The following is a 22,718-nucleotide window of genomic DNA, read 5'->3' as shown; positions in this document are numbered from 1 at the left end:
GAGGAGGAGGGGGTACTAGAAACATAAAAACTTTGAAAATGGTGAAATTAGGCGGTAAACCAAAAAGTTTGAGAAGCTCTGATGCACAGTGAGGAGCTCTGCGCGGTGTTCAGTTTACTGTGTTCAGGCATCGATGTTTGCAAATAAAACCCTTCCCAGAAACGCGCAAATACCACCCCCTATTCCCACTCCATCCCTACTTCAACGCGATTAAACCTTTTAAGATTTCATTAATTTTCATGAACCTATCAGCGGTATGAGTTTTGAGAATTATTAACTTGTTTAATGTATTAAACCTACTGTAGGTTAAGAAAAAGCTACAGATTATAGATAAATATTACTATAATTAAAAACTTTATAAAATCTCTAGGTGAACGCTCATAATAATTATTTTTAATATTATAATAATTTTCATGTCTATCTCCTCAATAATTTAATGATATTTTTTAAATACATCTATTTGAACTTCACTTTTGGTTTCGGTAATGAATAAATGCAAATTTTGGATGCCGAAATCAAACCACTTCCCGACATCGACCTTATAGCAGTTAATATAAAAAATAAATGTCAGTCCTACAGTAAAGTTGCCGACTTCAGTTACTGAGTAAAAAGTTTTTTTCAGTTTTAAAATAATTTTAAAATAGACGTGTTCTAGTTCGAAGAAAAACTTTATTTTTTAGGGGGTGGGTTTTGTTTTATAAAAAAATTTGTCAATATTGAAATTATAAATATCACTAAAATAATGCATAGACAGTGTGAAGCGTAGGTACTTTACTCAACTAGATAATATGTGAATATTTTTCATAAGCTTTAATTTCTATTATATTTAAAAAAAAATGCCTCGTGAATTATAAACAAAAAACACAGAAATTTCCAACTTTGTAGCGTCGATACAAAAAAAGAACGCATAGGTATTTGAAGATATATATATGCCCAAAATATAGTAGGTACTCAGCATTTTTGACTGATAAAATATTTCACCATTATAAATTGAACGACATTCATAATATTATCTTGTATGTCTTAACTTGCGGTGCAATTATTCGGTGCTCTTTCGATAACAATGGAGATAATAAAAGAGCATGTTATTGTAATGAAAATGATTGTACTTTGGAATTTCACTAGATTTCTAAAATCAAACGCCAAGCACATATCTTCAGTAGTATAGTGGTAAGTATCCCCGCCTGTCACGCGGGAGACCGGGGTTCGATTCCCCGCTGGAGAGACTTTTTTTTCTTTTTTTAATCGAATACCTTTTTTAAAAGCAAGTAGTTCAATGAACGGTTAGAGAAAAGTTAAATAAAATATATATCATAGATTTTACATAGTACTGAATCGTTTGTTTTATAATATCTACGATTATAAGACATTTTAACTCTTCAGTATTGACAGGAAATAAATTAATCATCGCTTATCCGAATGACTTTTATTATTGTGATTTAAATACATTGAAATGAAATAGTGTACATAATTTTTACATCGAAGTTTTGGGCTATCTATATCTTGCAATGATTATTTTAAAATTATATTTTTTTAAATATCATTATTTCGAAATGGGTATAAAAATGAGCCTCACGGTACTAATTATGTGAGTGATACGATTAGTTCATATTAAACAATTTATATCATCGTCAAACTATTATCTTTCGCTGGTCGCAAAACACAATAAAAATATTTTATAACGGCCAAAAGGAAATCAAGTAAATTAATTGTAATCGCTCTTTAAGAATAGTTCCAACAAATCAAATAATAATATTAAACAAATATTTTTTTAATAAAAATACTGTTTGACTTACTTTGACAGTTGGTGATGGGCGGCATCCGGAAACCGGAAAGCGGGTCCGGGGGGAAGTGGAAGGGGCGCTGTCCGAAGGCGAAGTGGAACTGCTGCTGCTGTCCTAGAAGCGATAGCACTAACATTAGTTCGGTACAGGCTGCCCTCAGTTTGGTTTTAATAGGCACACATTACTTCATTGGAGCCAACCAATGCATCAGGGATAGATGTTATAATATATGAGGAATCCGGAGAGTAGGATAAGGGGAAAATGGAAGGGGCGCTGTCTGAAGGCGAAGTGGAACTGCTGCTGCTGCCCTAGAAGCGACAGCACTAACATTAGTTCGGTACAGGCTGCCCTCAGTTTGGTTTTAATAGGCACACATTACTTCATTGGAGCCAACCAATGCATCAGGGATAGATGTTATAATATATGAGGAATCCGGAGAGTAGGATAAGGGGAAAATGGAAGGGGCGCTGTCTGAAGGCGAAGTGGAACTGCTGCTGCTGTCCTAGAAGCGACAGCACTAACATTAGTTCGGTACAGGCTGCCCTCAGTTTGGTTTTAATAGGCACACATTACTTCATTGGAGCCAACCAATGCATCAGGGATAGATGTTATAATATATGAGGAATCCGGAGAGTAGGATAAGGGGAAAATGGAAGGGGCGCTGTCTGAAGGCGAAGTGGAACTGCTGCTGCTGCCCTAGAAGCGACAGAACCAACATTAGTCCGGTAAAGGCTGCCCTCAGTGTTGTTTCAATTTACACATATCACTTCATTGCAACCAACTAACGCACGAGGGAAAGATTGTACATGAAGAATCCGGACAACGGGTCCGGGGAAAGTGGAATAGTATAGAAAGTATGAAATCTTTAGGCGAAGATCGGTTTAATAAGTCAGTTTGGTTTCATGTTGCATTGAAACTTGTAACCACTTGGCTTACCCCTAGGGGAGCATTTACCAAGCCTTTGTGAACACCGGAGTACCGGGTTAAAAAAATAAGAAAAATATCCTAACATTATTAACCCTTGCTTTGAATTAAGATTGTCTGAATGCTTCACTTTCAAAGTAGTGGACTAACTTACAGTTAGCATTGAAACAAATCTGCTAAATTAACTCTAAGAATTTGCATGATCACCAAACTTCCCCAAACACTACTTTGGCAAACTGCAATTCTTGACTTCTTGCCATATATGCCTCAACTTTGGTGCAATGACTACCCTTAGATTGCATCCCACGTTACACGCTCGCGAACGCTAACTTAGTATTTCATTAAGCTTTCGCGGCTGCATTATGAGACCGATTAACAAACTTTCTACACCGTTATATCAGTTGACAAAATCTTAATAGGTGTCTACTCGCCTTAATGAGTTGGTAGGTAACTTTCCGAAGATTTAGTATATCACTTTTAGATTGTACGATATAAGATATTCACTTATGTGGTTATGCATTTAAAACATCTTCTATTTAGCGATACGATATCTAATGTTTTCCACTGCAATGGTAATCGAACCTTTGTTAGAGCATTTGCAATACATTATATTATTTTTACTATAGAGCTTTTTTGAAGATGCTCGGGTTGAAAAACTACAGATCCTTAAATGCAAACATGTTGCCACGGGATCGATATCAAATTGGTATGCATAAAAAACGAATCTACGCTACATAAATGTAAACGTCACAGACTAATTGTTTCAAAAATAACAAAGAATTCAATATTATTCACTCTTAAGTCTTAAAAAATTAAATTAGTGCGTTATAATTATGTAATGAATAATATTGTAACGATAGAAAATAAGAACAATATTTCAGGACATACTTCATCAACTCACTAACCTGGTTGTAACAAAAAGTTTTTTTTTTTTGCAATAATTTTAATCAGTAAAATAATAATTTTAATCAGTAAAATAATAATTTTAATCAGTAAAAACGCTAATTATAATATTTATTCTTTGAAGACAACATTGACGACTCTCAATCAAAAATGTGAATCGAAAAGAGAAAATTATTCAGTCGCATCTAGAAATTGAACCTCGGACCTTTTCCTAGCCGGACAAGTGCTGAGCAGTTAGAGAACTTCCTCGGCAAGAAAGAGGTCTAGCGTTCATATCCTAGATGCGACTGAATCTTTTTTGTTTCACATTTTTCGATTGCAACAACAGGAGTCTATAAGAGAGTAATTGAAGAAAAATATGTGTCATTTTGGTTTATATCCGGTCGTAAAACGTGGGATTCGACCATCCTTATTATCTCATAGAAAGCCCATTCTCCAGGGAATGCTGTCAGTACTTGGCTATTTGCTTCTGACAATTGAAAATTTCAGCCGATACAATTTATAAAAAATATTTTTATGTTCTGCTTGTGCACTATTTTCAAACATGCATTTTGTGCACAACTTACTTAAAGAAGACATATTATATTTGAATAATTGATAAATGAATAAAAGGCAAATCCAATCCAGATCCAAATCACGTCAAAATCGTGGCCTAATCAAATTGGCACCGCTCAACGATGTACGCTCGGTCTGGTCGGTCTGCTCGAACACGCATTAATAAGTTCTCCCAAGTGTCCGGCAATTCATTAGGCCAACATTGGTCAGACGTTAAGTGGCGTACCTTCACCCCACTACCTACTCTACGGGCAGGTGTAAATCGGCACAGGATTGCAAGTGAGCCGTGTACCTCTGCGTTCTGTGTAGTGTATGGTACCCTCTATTCTGTGATCTACTATCTGTGTTGTGCGTTATGTGACCCTTTACGGTTGTGAGGGTGCACATTGTACGGACCGAGTGCGGACCACGGCCGTTGAATTATATAAGATTATATTAATATTAGCTGTACGTATGGATGTAGGCTAACCAATTGTATATAATAACTAACCAAAACGTTATCACAGTGTCGGTGATAAATAACTGAGGTTTATTAGTGTCCTGTTTTCTTCTATCGCAGTAACAACCGTTATTTTGAAATGGCAATGCATAATATGCAGATTATCGTAGGGAGTAAAATATTATTAGTAGTTCTATTAGAACAATAACAGGAATAAAAGACAGTTATTATTAGAACAATAGACCTCGCTTCCAAAAGAGTATATTTCTTATTTTCTCTTATTTAATAAAGTAAATCGAAATTTCCTATTTCCTTTCAAATTCTAAATATCTACCAGCATAATTATAAATCCAATATTTTATGTAAGTAACGATTTTAAATTATGGAGTAATACAATTTGTCCAAAAAAACGTCACAAAATTAAAGACAATAGTACGTCCCAAAATATTGAAAAAAAAGACATCGGTTTCATTTTGAAAAAGAACCGTTACTGAACCATTAAAACGCCCACCATCTTGAAAATTGAATTGAAAACGGAACGTACAAACAAATTTATAGACGGATGAAATTCGCAACGCTCAATCAATGAACGAAGCTGAAGTTTAAAATATGTTTCAAAATTATTTTTATATTCTCAAGAAAACTTTGTGTGCCGCTCTTAAACATCACAATGGTAATGATTTAAAAAACTTTGTGTGTCGCTCTTAGACATGACAATGACAATGATTTGAAAAACTTTGTGTGTCGCTCTTAGACATGACAATGACAATGATTTGAAAAACTTTGTGTGTCGCTCTTAGACATGACAATGACAATGATTTGAAAAACATTGTGTGTCGCTCTTAGACATGACAATGACAATGATTTGAAAAACTTTGTGTGTCGCTCTTAGACATGACAATGACAATGATTTGAAAAACTTTGTCTGTCGCTCTTAGACATGACAATGACAATGATTTGAAAAACTTTGTGTGTCGCTCTTAGACATGACAATGACAATGATTTGATAAACTTTGTCTGTCGCTCTTAGACATGACAATGACAATGATTTGAAAAACTTTGTGTGTCGCTCTTAAAAATGACAAGGACAATGATTTGAAAAACTTTGTATGCCGTTCTTAGACATGAAAATAACAATGAATTGAAAAAAAAAATTTGTGTGCCGCTCTTACACATGACAATGACGATGATTTGGAAAGACTAATGGTTAAATAATTTAATACAATCAATTAATTTTTGTTTACATGTACTTAGCAGTCTTTCTTCTCCTTTCTTCATCCCAATATATTGGTTAAATCAAATCGTAAATATAACTTATAATTCAAAGCGCTCTTCTCATAAAACACCGATCGTAAAATAAGGTTTGCTCAGGGTGTCAAATACATATTTGACACTCAGGGCATTCAAATCCAAGATTCGAACAATGTAAAATCATCCATAATGCATATACCTCGGATTTAGATAGTGGACTCAGGATCAGGAAAGGGTGAGGGGTAGATCTGATGAGCGGGAATTTAAGGGGACTCCTGGGAATCGTCCTCGATTGTGGAATAATTGGACTTGGCCGGTAATGGCTTGTTCTTTGGACACACGTGGTACACTCAACCTACAAGGAATATTAAAACACTTGTCCACTGAATCCTAGAATGTTATCATATTTCGTTCTTGGAAATAAAAGATACATGGAAAAGTGCAGAAAAGATTCTTTAATTGGCTTTGTACATTACCCCTGAACTCCTTAAATAATCAGTTCTTAAAAGGAATGTTTGATTGTAAATGAATTACAACCAATCGTTAAATATGAGTTAATTATGAGCTAATTCTCTGGAAGAATAAGTAACATAAAAAATTTTTTAAAGGGTTTATCATCTTCTACGTTTCAAACAAAACATAGGTACACGTTTCTTATAATGTGCATGTTAACTTGCACTTTCACCGTAGGTAGTATGAACTGTTTGTATACCAAAAATTCGTACTAGAAGACGAATGTATCTATTTCACTTTATCGTATTATGTCTTCCTTTGGTGTCCCTGGCTTCGTTAACCATTCACTTCTAAGTCATTCATTATACTCACACCTCTACCTTCGTTCATCACGTACGCATCATTTTACCACAAATAATTATTTGATTCGTGTCTTTTCTACCATTTACTTTGTGTTAAAACACTACATTATAAGAAATAAGAGTTAAGTCTTTCTCAAGTGCCCCCAAATTTTTTTATCATTAACTACTGTATACCACATCGTTACATTACCAAATCGATATTATATCGACATTAATTCGATTCTGTATCTCATTCCCGTGCAGAGATAGGGCGTAACCGACTTCTACAACTGGAATTCTAACTGCTCTCTAAATACTTCTGGCACTAATAAGAACTAACTTTGAAATTTTAAGCGAAGTCCGCCAAGTAGCTTTGGAGTCTATAGGATACAGATAAAGAAACATTCAAATATACGAGGCGTATCCAGAAAGTAAGTGTACTGAATTTTTGTAGGTTACAAATCTTTTTATTGAAACAAAAAAATTACATGGTTACCGTAGTACATATGTAAACTATTTTTCGACATAGTCGCCATTCCTCTCAATGCAGGTGGTGAAGTGGGGGATCAACTTTTTGATGCCTTCCTCGAAGTAGTTTCCCGCCAACACCTTCGTCCACTTTTCCACCTCCTCCTTTACCTCCTCGTCGGTTAAAACCCTTTTTCTACCCATGTACAGCTTCAGGGAGGTAAAGAGATAATAATCTGAAGGTGCTAGGTTAAGGGAATGCGCGGGGTGGTTCAGGATATCCCATTTAAACGAAGCAAGCAGTTCCTTCGTGGCGTTGGCCGTGTGTGGTCTGGCATTGTCGTGCAGCAGGCTGACTCCCTTTGTCAGCATGCCTCTCCTCTTGTTATGAATCGCCTTGCGCAATTTTTTTCGGGTCTCACAGTATCTTGCAGAGTTGATGGTCTCCACTTGAGGCAGATATTCTTATATCGAAAATAAAATTCATTCGGTCGTGAGAGCCTCAGTACACTTACTTTCTGGATATGCCTCTTATATAAAAACTAATGTTTCTTTGTACATTTACTTTGTTACTTTGACATTTTCTACATTAAAGCCTACCACACAAATACAGGATATTTCTCCCCTGTACCGCGAACATTAAGAAATTATAACATTCTACATGGCTCTAATAATGAAATAGACATCTTTAATGACCAATTCAAACACTTAAAAAAACGTATTACCTTTAATCAAACTAAGCTAATATTGCGCTTTATTTAAAGAGAAGCAATATTGTATCTAACTAATCAGTGTCTCATCAGTACAGGTGTGACAATAACAAATCGTTTATGAACACATTTGTATATACGTTTTACCCATTCTTATTTGTCATTTACTTTTGCATATTTAGCTTATTCATTTTGTTACTATTATTTTTATTATTATGTATTTAAACATCCATGTATGTAAATTTTTGGGCACCATGCCTGTTTTATGTAGGTACTTAAATAAAAATAGATAGAATAAATAAATAGACTCCAAAGAAAAGGGTATATATGTTAATAGTAATAGTTGACAGGTACACTAGAATTCAAAACCTCAAAACTTTACCCAAAACCATTCAAAAATCATTGAGCGACGTCGGGTACAAGTTACCTAGAATAGATTAAAAACAGGTTACTTATTGTTATTGAGAGCTTTATTCGATTTTGGGAAAACAAATTGTTAACATTTTCCAGGTTTCTGTTTTCGACTAGTTTTCCAAGAGACACCAACGGCTCGGTATATATTTAATGAGGGTGGGTGGTTTTAAGGGCGGGGATGTCTCCGCCCTTCATATAATCAACACCTAACGAGACCCGCTGTGCTGCACAGTAGAAATGAGACAATGTTTTATATTCTGTCCTTACTCTGCACGCTACTTTTATAGTGTATAATAAATAGTAAGTGGACATTTTATCAATCCTACTAAAAATAAGATAGATCAGAATATCATCATGTATTTTACCTGTTCGCGATGACTAAAATGAATATTTTTTTATTTTATAAGGTTGAGTTTTGTTTTGAGAGCTACTTGTCATTTAACACTTTTCATTGGAAAATATCCATTATAATTAACCCTTTCCGACCGTGTCTATATTTGAAAAGATTTAAGAATTTTTTCTCCCTATCTAGCGCGAATAAAAACTAGCTTTGCTTTCTATTTAAAAAAAAAATGATTTTAGTTACGATTTAAGGAAAAAGCAATGTTTTTATTTTGAAACGTTATTTTTGTGTTAAATGTCAACGGAAGGTATTTTTTCAGTGTGTAACTTTCAAGTAATTGAATAAAATGTTATGTTTTTTGTAAACAGTTTACGTTTTGTCATTTTATATGGAACACTCGCTCAGGTACCTAATGTTTTTCAAATCAAATTAGCAATAACTCCCAAAGTATTGAAAAAAAACACATTAAAAAACTGTACCAATTTGTTATCAATCATCAATTGTGTTCTATCACTGCCATTTTTATTTGTTGCCATGTTCATTACTCGTAGTAGAATCGTTTAGATAATAAATCCAACATGGTTTCCGGGTTAACATATGTATTATTGAAATGAGGGAAAACTTACTGATATATAGTATTGATAATATTCTGAATAACTAATATTTTATAAGGAAATTGGCGTGCTATTTGTAATAATTTTTTTAACAGGATTATTTTTTTTCCTTTTAGTAATTGCTTCGATTTTAAATGTTGTTAAGGTACTTTTTTTTAATGTGAATTCTGCATAAGAGTTCCAGGTGCTCCCAACGGTCTAGAGCCAGTGAGACCAAGGTATCTCAAAGTAGTGGGAGAGGAATGAGATGGGGAAGAGGAAGGTTATGAAGTACCTAGCTATTCAGATCTGGTCACTAAACACGTCCAAAGCCACTTCAAGCAAAGTTTCAATTCTGATTGGTGGTCTTATACCAGGGCGATACTGAGAGTATCTTACACACTGGAACGTGCCGCAAATATATCTTATATCATTTTAAATGAATTAATTTTGAAATAACACAAATTAATAAAATAAAATTTACTTGCAGACGCAGGGATTTGAAATCGCGATTTCCGGATTGCTAGTCAAGAGCCTTATTCCTCATGGAAGCCGTCAAAATTATACGAGTATTGCCGTGTTGGTGCATTTTCTCAGCATTATAAATTTTTTTTTTCTCGGGTCATATAAACAGATAACTTTTCGGAAAAAAATACTAGGCTTGCAAAACATTTTGACTGCCAAAATATGTTCACAAAACAGAACTCAAATGCGTTTGATTGAACATGAATCGAGGTAATTCTAGAAAAAAACATAGTGATATTGAATTAGAGTTTAGACTCTCATAAAATCTACGCAATTACCGTTTCGCTGCTAATTACTAACTAACTAACCATCACGCCTTTTCTGCAGGGGTAGAGAGAGAGATCGGACCGCCAAACAACTCGGTCTTGGCACACACTCCTTACCTTGTTCACATTAATGCATGCTCTTCTACAGGGTTTTCCAATAAGAGGTGTTATTTTGATATTCAAAGAAAAATGCCATTTTTTAATATAAATGATCAAATGTTTATTTCATTATAAAGAAAAAAGTATGTTGTTAATAGTGAAAAATAACATCAGTCAAATGACCACTAAGATCACGCCTACAGGACCATATCCTTTTCATGAAATTTTCCATAACCAAATCGCAAAGTGGCTGCCTTATGTCCTCGATAGCCTCACGAATTCCATCTTTGAGGTCTAGAATCGACGCTGAGCTGTTGGCGTATAGGTACCTTCTCTTTCACGTGGCTCCAAAGGAAGAAGTCGCAAGGTGTTAAATCACAAGATCTCGGTGGCCAATTGTGATCACCTCTTCGAGAGATAACACGGTCCGAAAACTTTTCCCGTAAAATATCAATGGTTTCGTTGCTTGTGTGGCACGTAGCGCCGTCTTGTTGAAAGTAAACATTGTCCAGATGAATACCATCCAATTCCGGCAATAAAAAATCATTGATTCCTTAATTAATATTCAAAATAACACCTCTTATTGGAAAACCCTGTATTATTCTGACTCTAGACATGGCCCGACCCAAGTATCTGATTCACTTAATCGAGCTATGTCTTCCTCGGGCGTCCCCGACTTCTACTACCGTCCACTTCTACCTCGTATATTTTCTTTACACTATTTTCTTCGTTCGTTCACTCTACATGCCCAAACCATCAAAGCGTCCCTTTCTTAATCTTACTCATTCATTCTTTGCGGATCTCACTTCAGAACAGTGTAGTAGCCAAACGTCATTGAAAAACAGCATTTTGTCTTGTGCACGACTAAATTTGTTTTTAGTGTTAAATGGGCAGTACCTTATCAAACTTTGAGTTCTTTTAATTGCATTAGTAATAGAATGAACAGTAAACAAACCAAAAAAAAAATTTAGGTATTTTTTATTATTTGAAAAATCAAAACCAACATTTCCAATGAAATCATAAGATTTGTAAGCAGGTACTGATTAATTATAAACTATATATTTTTAGGTACCATTTTTTTAAATAAAGAATTATACAAATTGTTCAAATGGACGTCACAATCAAATGACAATTCTTATTTCAAAAATTCATCAGGCCGGTAGGTACTATAATATTGAGAAAAAAATTCTAATAAGAAAGTCCAAAATACACTACGATATAACATTTGAAAAAAGAATATTTACTGAACCAAGCAGTCACCATCAGGGGGGTATAACTCCGATAGAAAATTGGAACTGTGAATATTGTGACGTCATATGATTGCCTAACTATCTCCACCTACGAAAAACTCTGAAAGAAAATGGAATAGACTTTCAGAGTTTTTCATTGGTGTATAGTATAACTAGCTGATAGACATTTACCACAGTAAACTTTTCTGTTGACCTTTTTAAGAATTACAATTCCCTAGTACATTATTTTAAGTTATTTCATAAGGTTTATATTTTTTACGACTTCATTAAAAAACATTTACTTTTATCTACTTTCTATAAATAAATTATGCATAGATTATGTATATAAACCTTCTAGAAGAAATTTTCTAAATTAAATTGAAAACCTTATCAAAATCCGTTTCGTAGTTTAGAATAACTAAGCACACAAACAGACAGACACGGATAGTGACTTTATTTTTTTAAACTACTCTTATTTAATGCGAAATTTACTGTCTATATTTTGGCATATCTATGGTATTTTAGGACCAATTTGTTTCATACAAAAAAGCCCGAATCTAGTGATACTATCGATCTAGTGATTTATTTATGGCCACCATCTTGAATCGCAAACGGAATTTAGAAGAAAGCTTACAGACAGACAAGTGCGAAACGGTCGAGTTAAAGCAAAACTTACTAAGTCAAAAATGATCTTTTTTTAAATTTTCACTGAAATAATCTTGTACTAAATTGAATGAGTGCATGCTGTAAGTACCAAATATTATTTTAACATTTTTCAGACAATTCAGACAAAACAAAAAAATGTTTTCTGATGTATTTCGTTTGTTTTACTTTTGGAGTATGATGAAACATGTGAATTGATATTTTTTTAAATATTTATTTACACCTTTGTGAAATAATTAAGCTTGTCTTACTAGTAAACCGGCTAATTTACTTATCGATAAAACAACGCTTAATGCATAGTGTTTATTGTTCGGAGGGGAGAGCTAAACTGCTTGGATTTAGGAGTCCATTTAGATTTGATAGGCTGTTAAGTTATTTTAGTGCCGATGATTTAGTACTACGGACCACCCAGTGATGGACAGCTACTGTTATTCCATCCATCGCTACACTAAATCCTATTTTTACATGTTTTACGCCACCCAGTCCGAGCGTCCAGTAGTTTTCAATAATATTTGTGAATATACTGATCAAAAAACGTTTTTTTTTATAAGAGGGATTACTTTTGATTTACAATAAAAATATAGTATTATACCTACTTCAATTTCGGTTTATTTAATGACTGACTGCATTTGATTTTAAATGATTAATAAGAATCTACGCATCAGAAAGAAACACTTATAAACTACAATGGTGTCACTCCCCAATTCAAACGCGCGAAATAATTTATCATTTGAGTTGGGTAGTTTCGTTAAAAAAATACCCTTTTTCGCAATCAGCCTTGAACTATCTTATTTCTAAATCTATTTCATTATTTTTGTACATTTAATTTTTTTTTAAATGCCAAATCATTGTTTTTAAGGCGTCCAATGAATATTGCTTATCGCAGGAGCCTTTTTACCGATTTTTACCGAGGTTGCAAATATAATGTTTATTGATTTTTTTTATTGATCTTGATTATGATTTATTTTTTGTGAGTTATTTCCACAAATTAATACTTTAAAACAAGGAGTAAAGATGCCAAAACATATAATTATTTTAGTAAAATTTGCAATAATTTGTTTTAACTATTTAATAATGTTGCACAACTTAAAACCACTCGGGTGTAATTTGATTATACACATTAGTTTCTTACTTATTTTAAAATTATTAAAAAAAAATTATATTGCATGATATATGTTCATAATTAAATTCATTTGTAACATTGATGTAATGTTAATTTTCTTATAATTAAATTATACATATATGTAAATGAAATCCTCAGCACGGGAGATCCCAGTGAGGATATCATTATATCTATTTGTTACACAAAAAAAGATAATAAAACACTTATTATTATTATTATTAGTCCACATAAAGTCGTTCTATCTCCTTTCCTCAGGAATCTAATTTAAACATTATTAGAAAGAGAGAACACCAAAAGTTCTTTTGGCATTTAAAAATTTACCATGCAATACGTTATATACTTTTCTTTTGTTTGCGTTCAAAATTTTTAATTTTATTTTACTTTACTAATTTTAAAATCATAACGAATCTTTCTTCTGATTTCGAGAACTGTAATTCATTTTGCGATACGTTCAAAAAAGCGAACCTATTGTATATTGAATGTCAAAAAAGAATATTTGATGAGATGATATATTTTTTGTTTTTGTATCTGTGGTTGAATAGAGTAAAGGTATCTACGTATAAGTAGAAATATTTTAAAACTAGAAGAAGTAATTTTTACCAAATGTAATGTTAATTATTTAACGCACCATTGGCATCATATTAATATTATTTGTGTGCTTAAAAACACAGCTCAAAAAGGAGCTACATTTTTTAATTAGTGTCACTTAAATATCGGAATAAATATCCCAGAGTGGAAGATACTCTCAGTATCGCTCATTAAATTTCCTCATTCCAACTCTGGAATAATATAAATCGTCCTCTCCTGACTACCTTCAGCCTCACAACACACTCCAATTGTTGATGTAATGGTCTCACTGGATCCAAACGGTTGGGAGAAGTTGGGATTCTTGTGTTGTGTTCACATAAATAAAATATTAATTTTACCTTCTCTGCGTAGAAATACAAGCTTTTAGTTTTTTTTAGTTTAAGTACACTGTTTATTAAAGTGAAACTTTTAGGAAAAGTTTCATAAACCCATTTTGTAGTTCAACAAGTGAGTTATGGATAAAAATCAATAGTTTGAGTGCTTATGATTACAATATGAGAGCACCTTGCACCCGGGCGGGATCATAAACGAATCGTGTCGTAGTAATTTAATTAGAGATCGCGAACATTGAATGTGAACACCGTAAACAAGTATCTTCATTTGATGTAAAAAAAGCTCTGCCAGAGAAAAGACTCAGCTTTTAGTACGGCTGCTAACGGTGCTGACGAACAAACACGTTAAAATGCTCTAAACAAATATTAATATTTTTATTACTGGCGTTATGACTGCTCCATATGCTTCTCGCGTCCTAAGTCTTGACTTACGTAGGTACCACTTTTGGATAAGATTAGAATATTTTATAACGGCACTGTGTTTGCATAAAAAAATGAATCTTTTATATTTTAGATTATTTTTTGTGAATTTTTGTAATTACATATCACAACAAATACTAATTTCAGTTTCGTGTCTGTCTGTAACTCTGGTTCAATGAAATATGAAATACAAATTTGCTTCGAATAAATGTCATTAATAAATGCAGGTACCTTTTTTACATTAGCTCCACAAGGACCTGTAGAAAACAATTCCCCTCAGGTTCATGTCATCTTTGATGATGCTGTTTGGAGGGTATTTTTAGGAAAGGAAGAATAGGAAGTTATGGAAAGGAAAAAGGTAGGAGGGGTTTGTTGGAATCTGGGTGTCATTGTGTCCATCTATATCTATATATATAAAATAAATACACATGAAATGTGTATTTATTTTGTTAAAATTTTTGAAAGATTTCGTAATTTTTACTAGACTCGGTTGATCAAGCATCCTCCATTAGATATGTGAAGGATTTTGTCAAATTTTGATCAGAATTAGATTAGAACATTATTTCTTAAAAAAAATCACGGCACATACCTGCCGGATGAAAGTTGAACAAAAACGAATTGTCATTGAGGTAGTAAAGTTTCTTTGGAGAATTTTTTTGTTTCCTTATTAAATTTGAAATACAAAAAAAATGTTGCTTAAAATTTATGGTTTATAATTAAGTAGGTAGGTATTTAAGTAACTACCTACAAATCTTATAATTACAGAGGAAATTTTGGTTTTGATTTATTAAGTAAGAGAAAATCAGAAACATACTTTTTGACGTGTGGTCTACTGTTCACAAAACTACTGGTATTATTTTACTGCGTACTATTTTATTCACATATAATATAAATAATACTTCAAGTGAAATATTCAATGTAAATTGAATCCATGTGCTTCCTTAAATTCAGCAAATATCAATAATAATGCAACGTCCATTACGATAATGAACCATAAAGTAGATTATAATACTGACTCCATTGAGGGTATTTTGGAATGGAATTGCAAAATGTTTTTTAGAGCAAAATAATTAGGCGTAATGGAAACAATAATCTAATAGTGCACTTTAATGTGCGTTTAATTCCTCGGAATATTCAAATTGTTTGGCTAATATGTGGCCGCCATTGATGTTGCAAGCGTGTGGACGTGGACAGATTTTATAACATTTCTAGTATGTGAACATGTAAATAATTATCCAAATAAAGCTCTGAGATGGTTTGTATATTCAAAAGAGTTTTTATTTTTTTCTTACATTAGGTTAGGTTAGATAGATGAAAAAAATCCCTTATGGACTATGTCTTCTTTGGGGATGGTGTGTAAAAGGAAGGAGAGAAAGTTTTGTGAAGAAAATAGGTATGAGGGGTGGGTAGGAATCTGTGGGTCAATGTGTCCGTGAGTGACGTACGTATGAATCCATCAACCAGTCTCTCGCGATTCGGTCCGCCACGCAGTAGATGGGCAAACACACCCGCCGCCAAGATCCAGACAAACCTCACCCATGCTAAGTCACAATGATCTGTGGAAGGGTGTTGGTTATCCAATAAATGGTACCCATACCTGCCTCAAAAGTTGACTAGTTGCAAACTCAAAACTTAAGACGAAAAAACGCACGATTTTAGTATCAACATTTATAAAACACTAGACTTAATGACAATAAGAAAACTTTATCAAATTTGTACTGCTACAGTCCTTCCGACGTAAACTCCATAATCCAACGCAACCTCATAACGAAATTATCTCCATAATCCAACGCAACCTCATACCGAAATAAACTCCATAATCTAATGCAACCTCATACCTAAATAAACTCCATAATCTAATGCAACTTCATACCGAAATAAACTCCATAATCCAATGCAACCTCATACCGAAACAAACTCCATAATCCAATGCAACCTCATACCGAAATAATCTCCATAATCCAACGCATCATCATACCGAAATAAACTCCATAAACCAATGCAACCTCATACAGAAATAAAAACTAGATCCTCAACAAATAAAACTCTAAATATATACCGATATCACATAAAACACACGGTATAACGATATAACTCCATGCCCACCCCACTGAAACAACTTCTATCAAAAAAGGTAATCTCTTTTTATTCAAAACGTTATAACACCAAACCAAACATCAGCCAACTCAAAAAAAAATTGACAGTGCCTTCTTTTTCATTCTCTGCAGTGTGCTTTAACATTAATGAAAGTTATATTCGTATTTAATTATTTTCTATTGACATGACATATCTTCTTCTTCAAGGCTTTCCATAAACACTATATTACCATAATAACTGATTTAAAACACACACCTCAACACAGGTATCAAGGTGAGGTGCTCACGAAACACCGTGATATTTAAAAATTATTTATAATACCCACACATCATCAATCTGTTTTTTTCTTATAATTATTTTAATCAATGTACGACAATACTCCCTACAAAAAGACGCGAACACCCCAGTACAGGTTCTCTTAGCAAGGTATTCACGAAACAATGTAATATTTAAATGAGTTACGGTAGGTATACATCATTATTCTCTTTCTTTTATATTATACATGAATATATGGATTTATGGATTATTTAATTTATGGATTCCTCGGCTGGCTAAGTCCTCCATCACAACACAAGCAACATTTTCGCCTTTCTGTGGTGGTAGTAGGAGATTTTCAAACATTGTTGGGTTATTCGTAACCCGGGAATGTTTGTCTTTCTTTTAAAAAAAAAAAAAAAAAAAAAATATATATATATCTATATATTGTAAATGAATTAATATAACTGTAAAATAAATATACATATATCGTGGCACAGTGGTTATATTCCTAACAATAGCATTAATAAAGTACTTAATACGTCGTGTTTAATTTAAACGCTTTCAATCTACGAACACAGAGTTTTCGTTTTCATCAAGCTGATAAACCCCGCGTTGATTTTCCATCGGAGAGCTTGAAGTAGTAAGTAGTACTTACACTACCTACCCCTATTCTCCTAGGAACTATTCAATATTAACGGTCCGGTTTGTTTGGAATATCCATTTTGTAAAGGGGTGACCCTCATCAGCCTATGCGTGTGGATAGAAGGGGTAGCCGTCCCCGCCCGCGACGACTTAATATATTCATATATCATCCGTTGCCCGTTGCCCGTTAGCCGTTATCCGTTCCGTTATCCGTTCACCCCACAGAGATCCGTAATTCCGTTCATTAATATAGTCATAGTGCACAGTGCACAAACAGAAGCTACTATTAGTGCATTCTGTTCAAATTATTTATTCGGGAACATATTATTACTAGCATTAAAAGGTCTGACAACCGCGATTTAAAATATCATTTTTATACTATTTATATCAACAATTTTTCAGGATTTTATAAAATTTTACTTAAAACTTCCGTAATACTGTTTAATGGTCATATTAATTTTATTATACTTCATAGCATATTATAATACACCTATGTTTACTACCACTGCAATAAATTAATTCCGAGAAGCCTGCTTTAACCCGACCGGTTTTCCTTTCGTCTGTCTGTAAATTTATTAGTGTGTACCGTTTCCGTTTCAAGAAGGTAGACTTTTAAATGGTTCAGTACAGATTATTTTGTGATTGTGATGTGAGATCGTCTTGTTTATATAAAGTATCCTATTCTTTTATAATATTATGGTACCTACCTGCCTAAATAAAATTTTAAAAAGAATTGCCATTGAGTTTTATGTTTATTTGTACACATTAGACATTACACCTTACTTTAATGTTACACACGATATGCATAGTACATACAAGAAAGTTCAGAGTAAATTTTGTTTTGATTATACGAGAAAATTAGAAACAAACTTTTTTGGACGCTAGGTTTACTGTTTACCAAAATAATAGTATATCGTGAAAGCATTTCGAATTAAAGTAAAAACACATTAAAATATTGAATGATGTATAAAAATAATAAGAAAAGGTTTTATATAATTAGAAAATTGCAAAAGAAGGTTTCATTTTATTTTTTACTGCGGGTAGTTTTTTGCCGTGGATTAATTAACTGAATATTCCCGTGCGATGTCCCAATAAGACGATTCCTTTTCAACCCGGCTAATAGTTAATTAGTAACTTTTTGTAATTTCTTTATAAATAAGTAAGAATTAAATAATTATTTTTATAATATTAATAATATTTGTGACTACGTACCTAGTTTTTGGTTATTAACAATTTATCTTATTGATAAACGAAAATGTATGGTATTTTGTTGATACAAATAATTATTCTTCTTCTTCTTTCGTATGTTGAGGGACATCTAGGTTAGTGAGCCAGTCTAGTGCATCAGGCGTCACTCTGTGGACCTCATCAATCCCGCTGGGGGATAAATGCAGTGGGCATTTTTTGACCACATGTTCGGTCTGCACCGCAGCGCATTCACACATCGCCGGCTCTTTAAGGACCCGCCTGCGCATCATACCTGTGCACCATCCGGCTGCGGGAGGACCTTATCCTATTGATGACGAACCGGAGTATACGAGGAAGTGAGAATCCAGGCAGTCTCTCAGTGAGGTCGTGCACGAGATCGTCAGCCGATTGCCACTCAAGTTTCCATCTATCTTCTGGAGTGGGAAGTATTCGGAGGAGCCTCTCTCCTTCCATCAAGAAGGGTTTTCGGGACTTCAAGCAGCATGCAGGGTGAGAGGCGACATCATTGTGCAAATGTAATGCGCTTTTTTACAGCGCTTTCTTGTATTCCCTCATTGTTGCAATCTCTCGCCTGTATTTGGCGGGGTTGTATTTGCACGGGGAGCCAAGGAAGTACGTAATTGTTTTAATTAACAATGTGAACCCGGAATAGAAAACACCTTTAATGACATTCTCATTAATCAATCCGAGTTCCGTGATATTTTCTAATTTTATGAATCCCTTTCCTTCCGGCAACGTATGAAGGTTTTATACTCTGGATGGCGCCTTATAAATGACGCACATTGATACTGCCTGCAAAATAACGTATTATATCTAATATTTTTAGTAGATATTGTTATATGTTCGTCATGACTCGGTTTGAAAAAAAAAATAAACTAAACAAATCAAAGTAATAAATCTTTTAAAAATGTGTCGCCGGTGGTATTTACTCACATTATATTTTCGTGATACCTTACATGTTTTTTCCTAAATTATTGTTTTGTAAATTTTACTATCATGCCAGATAGTGTATTTATATACTTATAAAAATTGTATGTATATATCTTATGTAGTTTCCCCAGGATAGATACTTGCTTTCAGAGAAATGTATTTTTTTCTAATGTTATTAAAAAATATAACATAATGAAGACATACAAAAATATTCTAACATATTATATCTTCCAACTAAATAAACGTTATTCACTGTAAAAATTATTCATGCGAGACTAGGTATCCAGTAAATAAATACAGTGCCATGACATTTGACACGGTATTTCGCGACGTGTCTTTTCACAATTAAAATGAATATATTTGCAAGTGACGAATTGAAAAACTAGATTATGTTATTAAGATTCGTTATTTCCTTGCCAAGCTAATAAAATATATATTTTTATGGATGGAAGCATTTTTAAGGTTCAAAATACCATAAATTAAAGGCAAATGCGGGGAGCTACTAGAAAATCCACGATATATTCGCTAGCACACGATGAGTACAAACGAGAGGTTAAGCCAAGGGAATATAGTGTTATTAACAGTTATTTAATTTAATTTTTTTTCTGGTGAGTTTTTTTTGTAATTACGTCAATGTGCGAGTCCCATCGGAGATTTTCATCGATTTCGATTCCAAGATATGTGATGTTTTGAAGTGTGCTATAGTGGGACAGAGGCATGATAAACCTTGATTATGTTGATACATGACCTTGGCATGTATGTAATTTGAGAATTAAGTCATCCAAAGGCTGTCCTCTGGCTTTTATAGAAAATGTTTTGTTTTATTGAAATTAAGCCTGAGGGAATTTCTATTAAGCCAGTTTTGCAGGAGTCCAAGTCTGTGATCCGCTTCTTTGTAGGTGCTTATAAAATCACTTTCTTTAAATAAAATTACTGTATTGTCAGCAAAACTAATGACTTTTTCCCCCGTTCCTAGGTAAAAGATATCATTTATATATATTTGAAATAATATAGGTCCAAGTACTCTACCTTGCGGTACTCCATGGTTGATTAGTTAATTTTGTTGTGAATTGTAATACAAAATACCTTTTGTGTCAAATAGATATGGCCCCTCTGACAGAAGCACGATTTTTTTCCTTTTCGTACTAAATTTATTTCACGATCATACATGATTTTACTACACATGCCTGAAGGATGTCATTTTTTCATCATCCAATCTGTATAAATGAGATCCCTGAGGGGTAAAGTGGTAAAACCACATACGATCGCATGAGCATTGTGAAGATTTGCAAAAAATGCACGGCTTAATTAATGCGTAAGATGAAGAAAGGGACGCTAAGAAGGTTTGGACAAGTATAGCAAACAAAAACACAGAAAGGAGTGAACACATATGGATCATGTATGAGGCAAATGTGAATGGGAAAAGAAGTTGGGGACGCTTGAGGAAGACATTGCACAATCAACCAGATATTTGAGTCGGGCCAAGAGTCGGAACAAAAAATATATTTATTTTCTAAGCTTTTCTTTTAAAAGTGTAACGCAAATATTAACAGCAGGCCTTATTCAGCGTACTAATTATCCCTTACACCCCTACCCAGCACCCTTCCCGCTCACTCCGAGGTTTCCCGCCCTGCAAATGACAGTTTCTAATTCCAACTTGGCGCGAAAGTGTATTGGTAAGTGCTGTGTTTCACATAAGAGCTGGGCTGCAACACCAAACTAATTATCAGGCAATAATGGAACGCGATTCAAAAGCATCAACCAAATTGAACCCAATTGAAAATCAATCAATTCCATTGTACATCCCTTTTTGTTCGGTTGCTTCTTGGATTCGATAAGTGGGGATGATTTCCTTTTGTGGACGTCTCCTATTGTAAACGCTTTTTCAATGTCCATGTGTAATTGGAGTTCTTATGTACGAACATTTTATAAGGATGTTCTCGGACGGAATGGGCGTGCTGGTTAAATGAGATGGACCCTTCCTTATAATTAAATCTACCACGAGTTAAAATACGTACTTAATAGAATAATAACATTCCAATAGATAATCGCAATCGTATTAAAAATACTAACCCCCACAAATATAGATTAATATATCTACTATACGTACTATCAGAGAGAGCTCGTTCGAACGTCCTTTTCCTTCTTACACGTCTTATATGAAACGAAAAATTCAAAAATATACTAGATCGATGATGTCACATACGACATCTCGCTGGGACTAGTAAAGATACGCACACCCAATAAAATAAACTCTTTAAGCATTTTAAATCATTATTGTTTCTCGTAATTATTATATAATTATTGCAGATCCGTGAAAGATCACGGATGGTCTGAATTCTCGATAAATCAGTTCCAATTTTAAAAAAAATCAAATAAATAAAAAATATTACATTTAGTTACTTTAGAGCTTGTCTGAGTTCTCCAAATAAACACTTCCAATTTTGAAAATTCACTTAAATTCAAAGCAATTTTTTTAGAGTTCATTGAACCTGAGTTACCGACATACAGAATTGTTTCGGTATCTATGTCATGTACTAAACCACATCAAAATAAATTTTTCCTATTTCTGTAGTCTTTCGTCTCTCTTGTGACCTAGTCAGTATATGATCGTATGTATCTATCGAATATAATAGTGAAAAGTACCTTCAGTTTTTTCGATGTTTTTTTTAATTGCGTAATTATTACAGTCAAAATATCGCGGATAAACTATTTAACAGTGAAATTCTTTCTATTGGTCTCGATATAACTGATTTTAGGAAATTTGTCTCAATATTTGTTTAATTGTAAGGTGTTCCGACAGATGTCACTGTAGGGGGTCGGTCACAGCGGACATGTGGGAAAAGTTCCACACTCGTGCAGTGGTGAGTGTGAGTAGAGTACGAGTGTGAGTGTAGTGTGTGGCGGCGGGCATAACGGGGAGATGGGGGCGGCCGAGCGAAGGAATATTATTTGCTTTTCAGACATTGAACACAATTGCCTGTGTCTGTGAAGTGATTGCGATTTTGTACCAATTATTTATGTAGGAATTGGACGAAAAGCTTCGAATGAATTATTGATGCCAGTATGTTTCGATATGGTTCAGTCTACACATCAGCAATACCTAAGTACAAAATACATATATACAGGCTTAACAGCACGTACCCGAAGGATTTAAAC

The 22,718-nt window shown here is 33.7% G+C and overlaps 1 protein-coding gene and 1 non-coding gene across 2 annotated transcripts in view; one reads left to right on the top strand and one right to left on the bottom strand.

The window, feature by feature from the left end:
• Window positions 1–22,718, bottom strand: part of RunxA (RUNX family transcription factor Runt related A) — an 85,490-nt gene that overhangs the window by 25,123 nt on the left and 37,649 nt on the right. Inside the window, exon 3 of the mRNA XM_089633843.1 lies at window positions 1,797–1,913. Coding sequence (XP_089489969.1) covers window positions 1,797–1,913 — 117 coding nt within the window. The remainder of the gene's footprint in view (window positions 1–1,796; window positions 1,914–22,718) is intronic.
• On the top strand, window positions 1,154–1,225 carry TRNAD-GUC (transfer RNA aspartic acid (anticodon GUC)). The gene has a single exon. It is a non-coding gene; the product is annotated as a tRNA-Asp (tRNA).

This window comes from Hesperophylax consimilis, chromosome 1 (assembly GCF_061612785.1).
Source record: "Hesperophylax consimilis isolate HC1 chromosome 1, BYU_Hcon_1.0, whole genome shotgun sequence".
Classification (NCBI taxonomy): Eukaryota; Metazoa; Arthropoda; class Insecta; order Trichoptera; family Limnephilidae; genus Hesperophylax; species Hesperophylax consimilis.
This window is presented reverse-complemented; position numbering and strand designations above follow the sequence as displayed.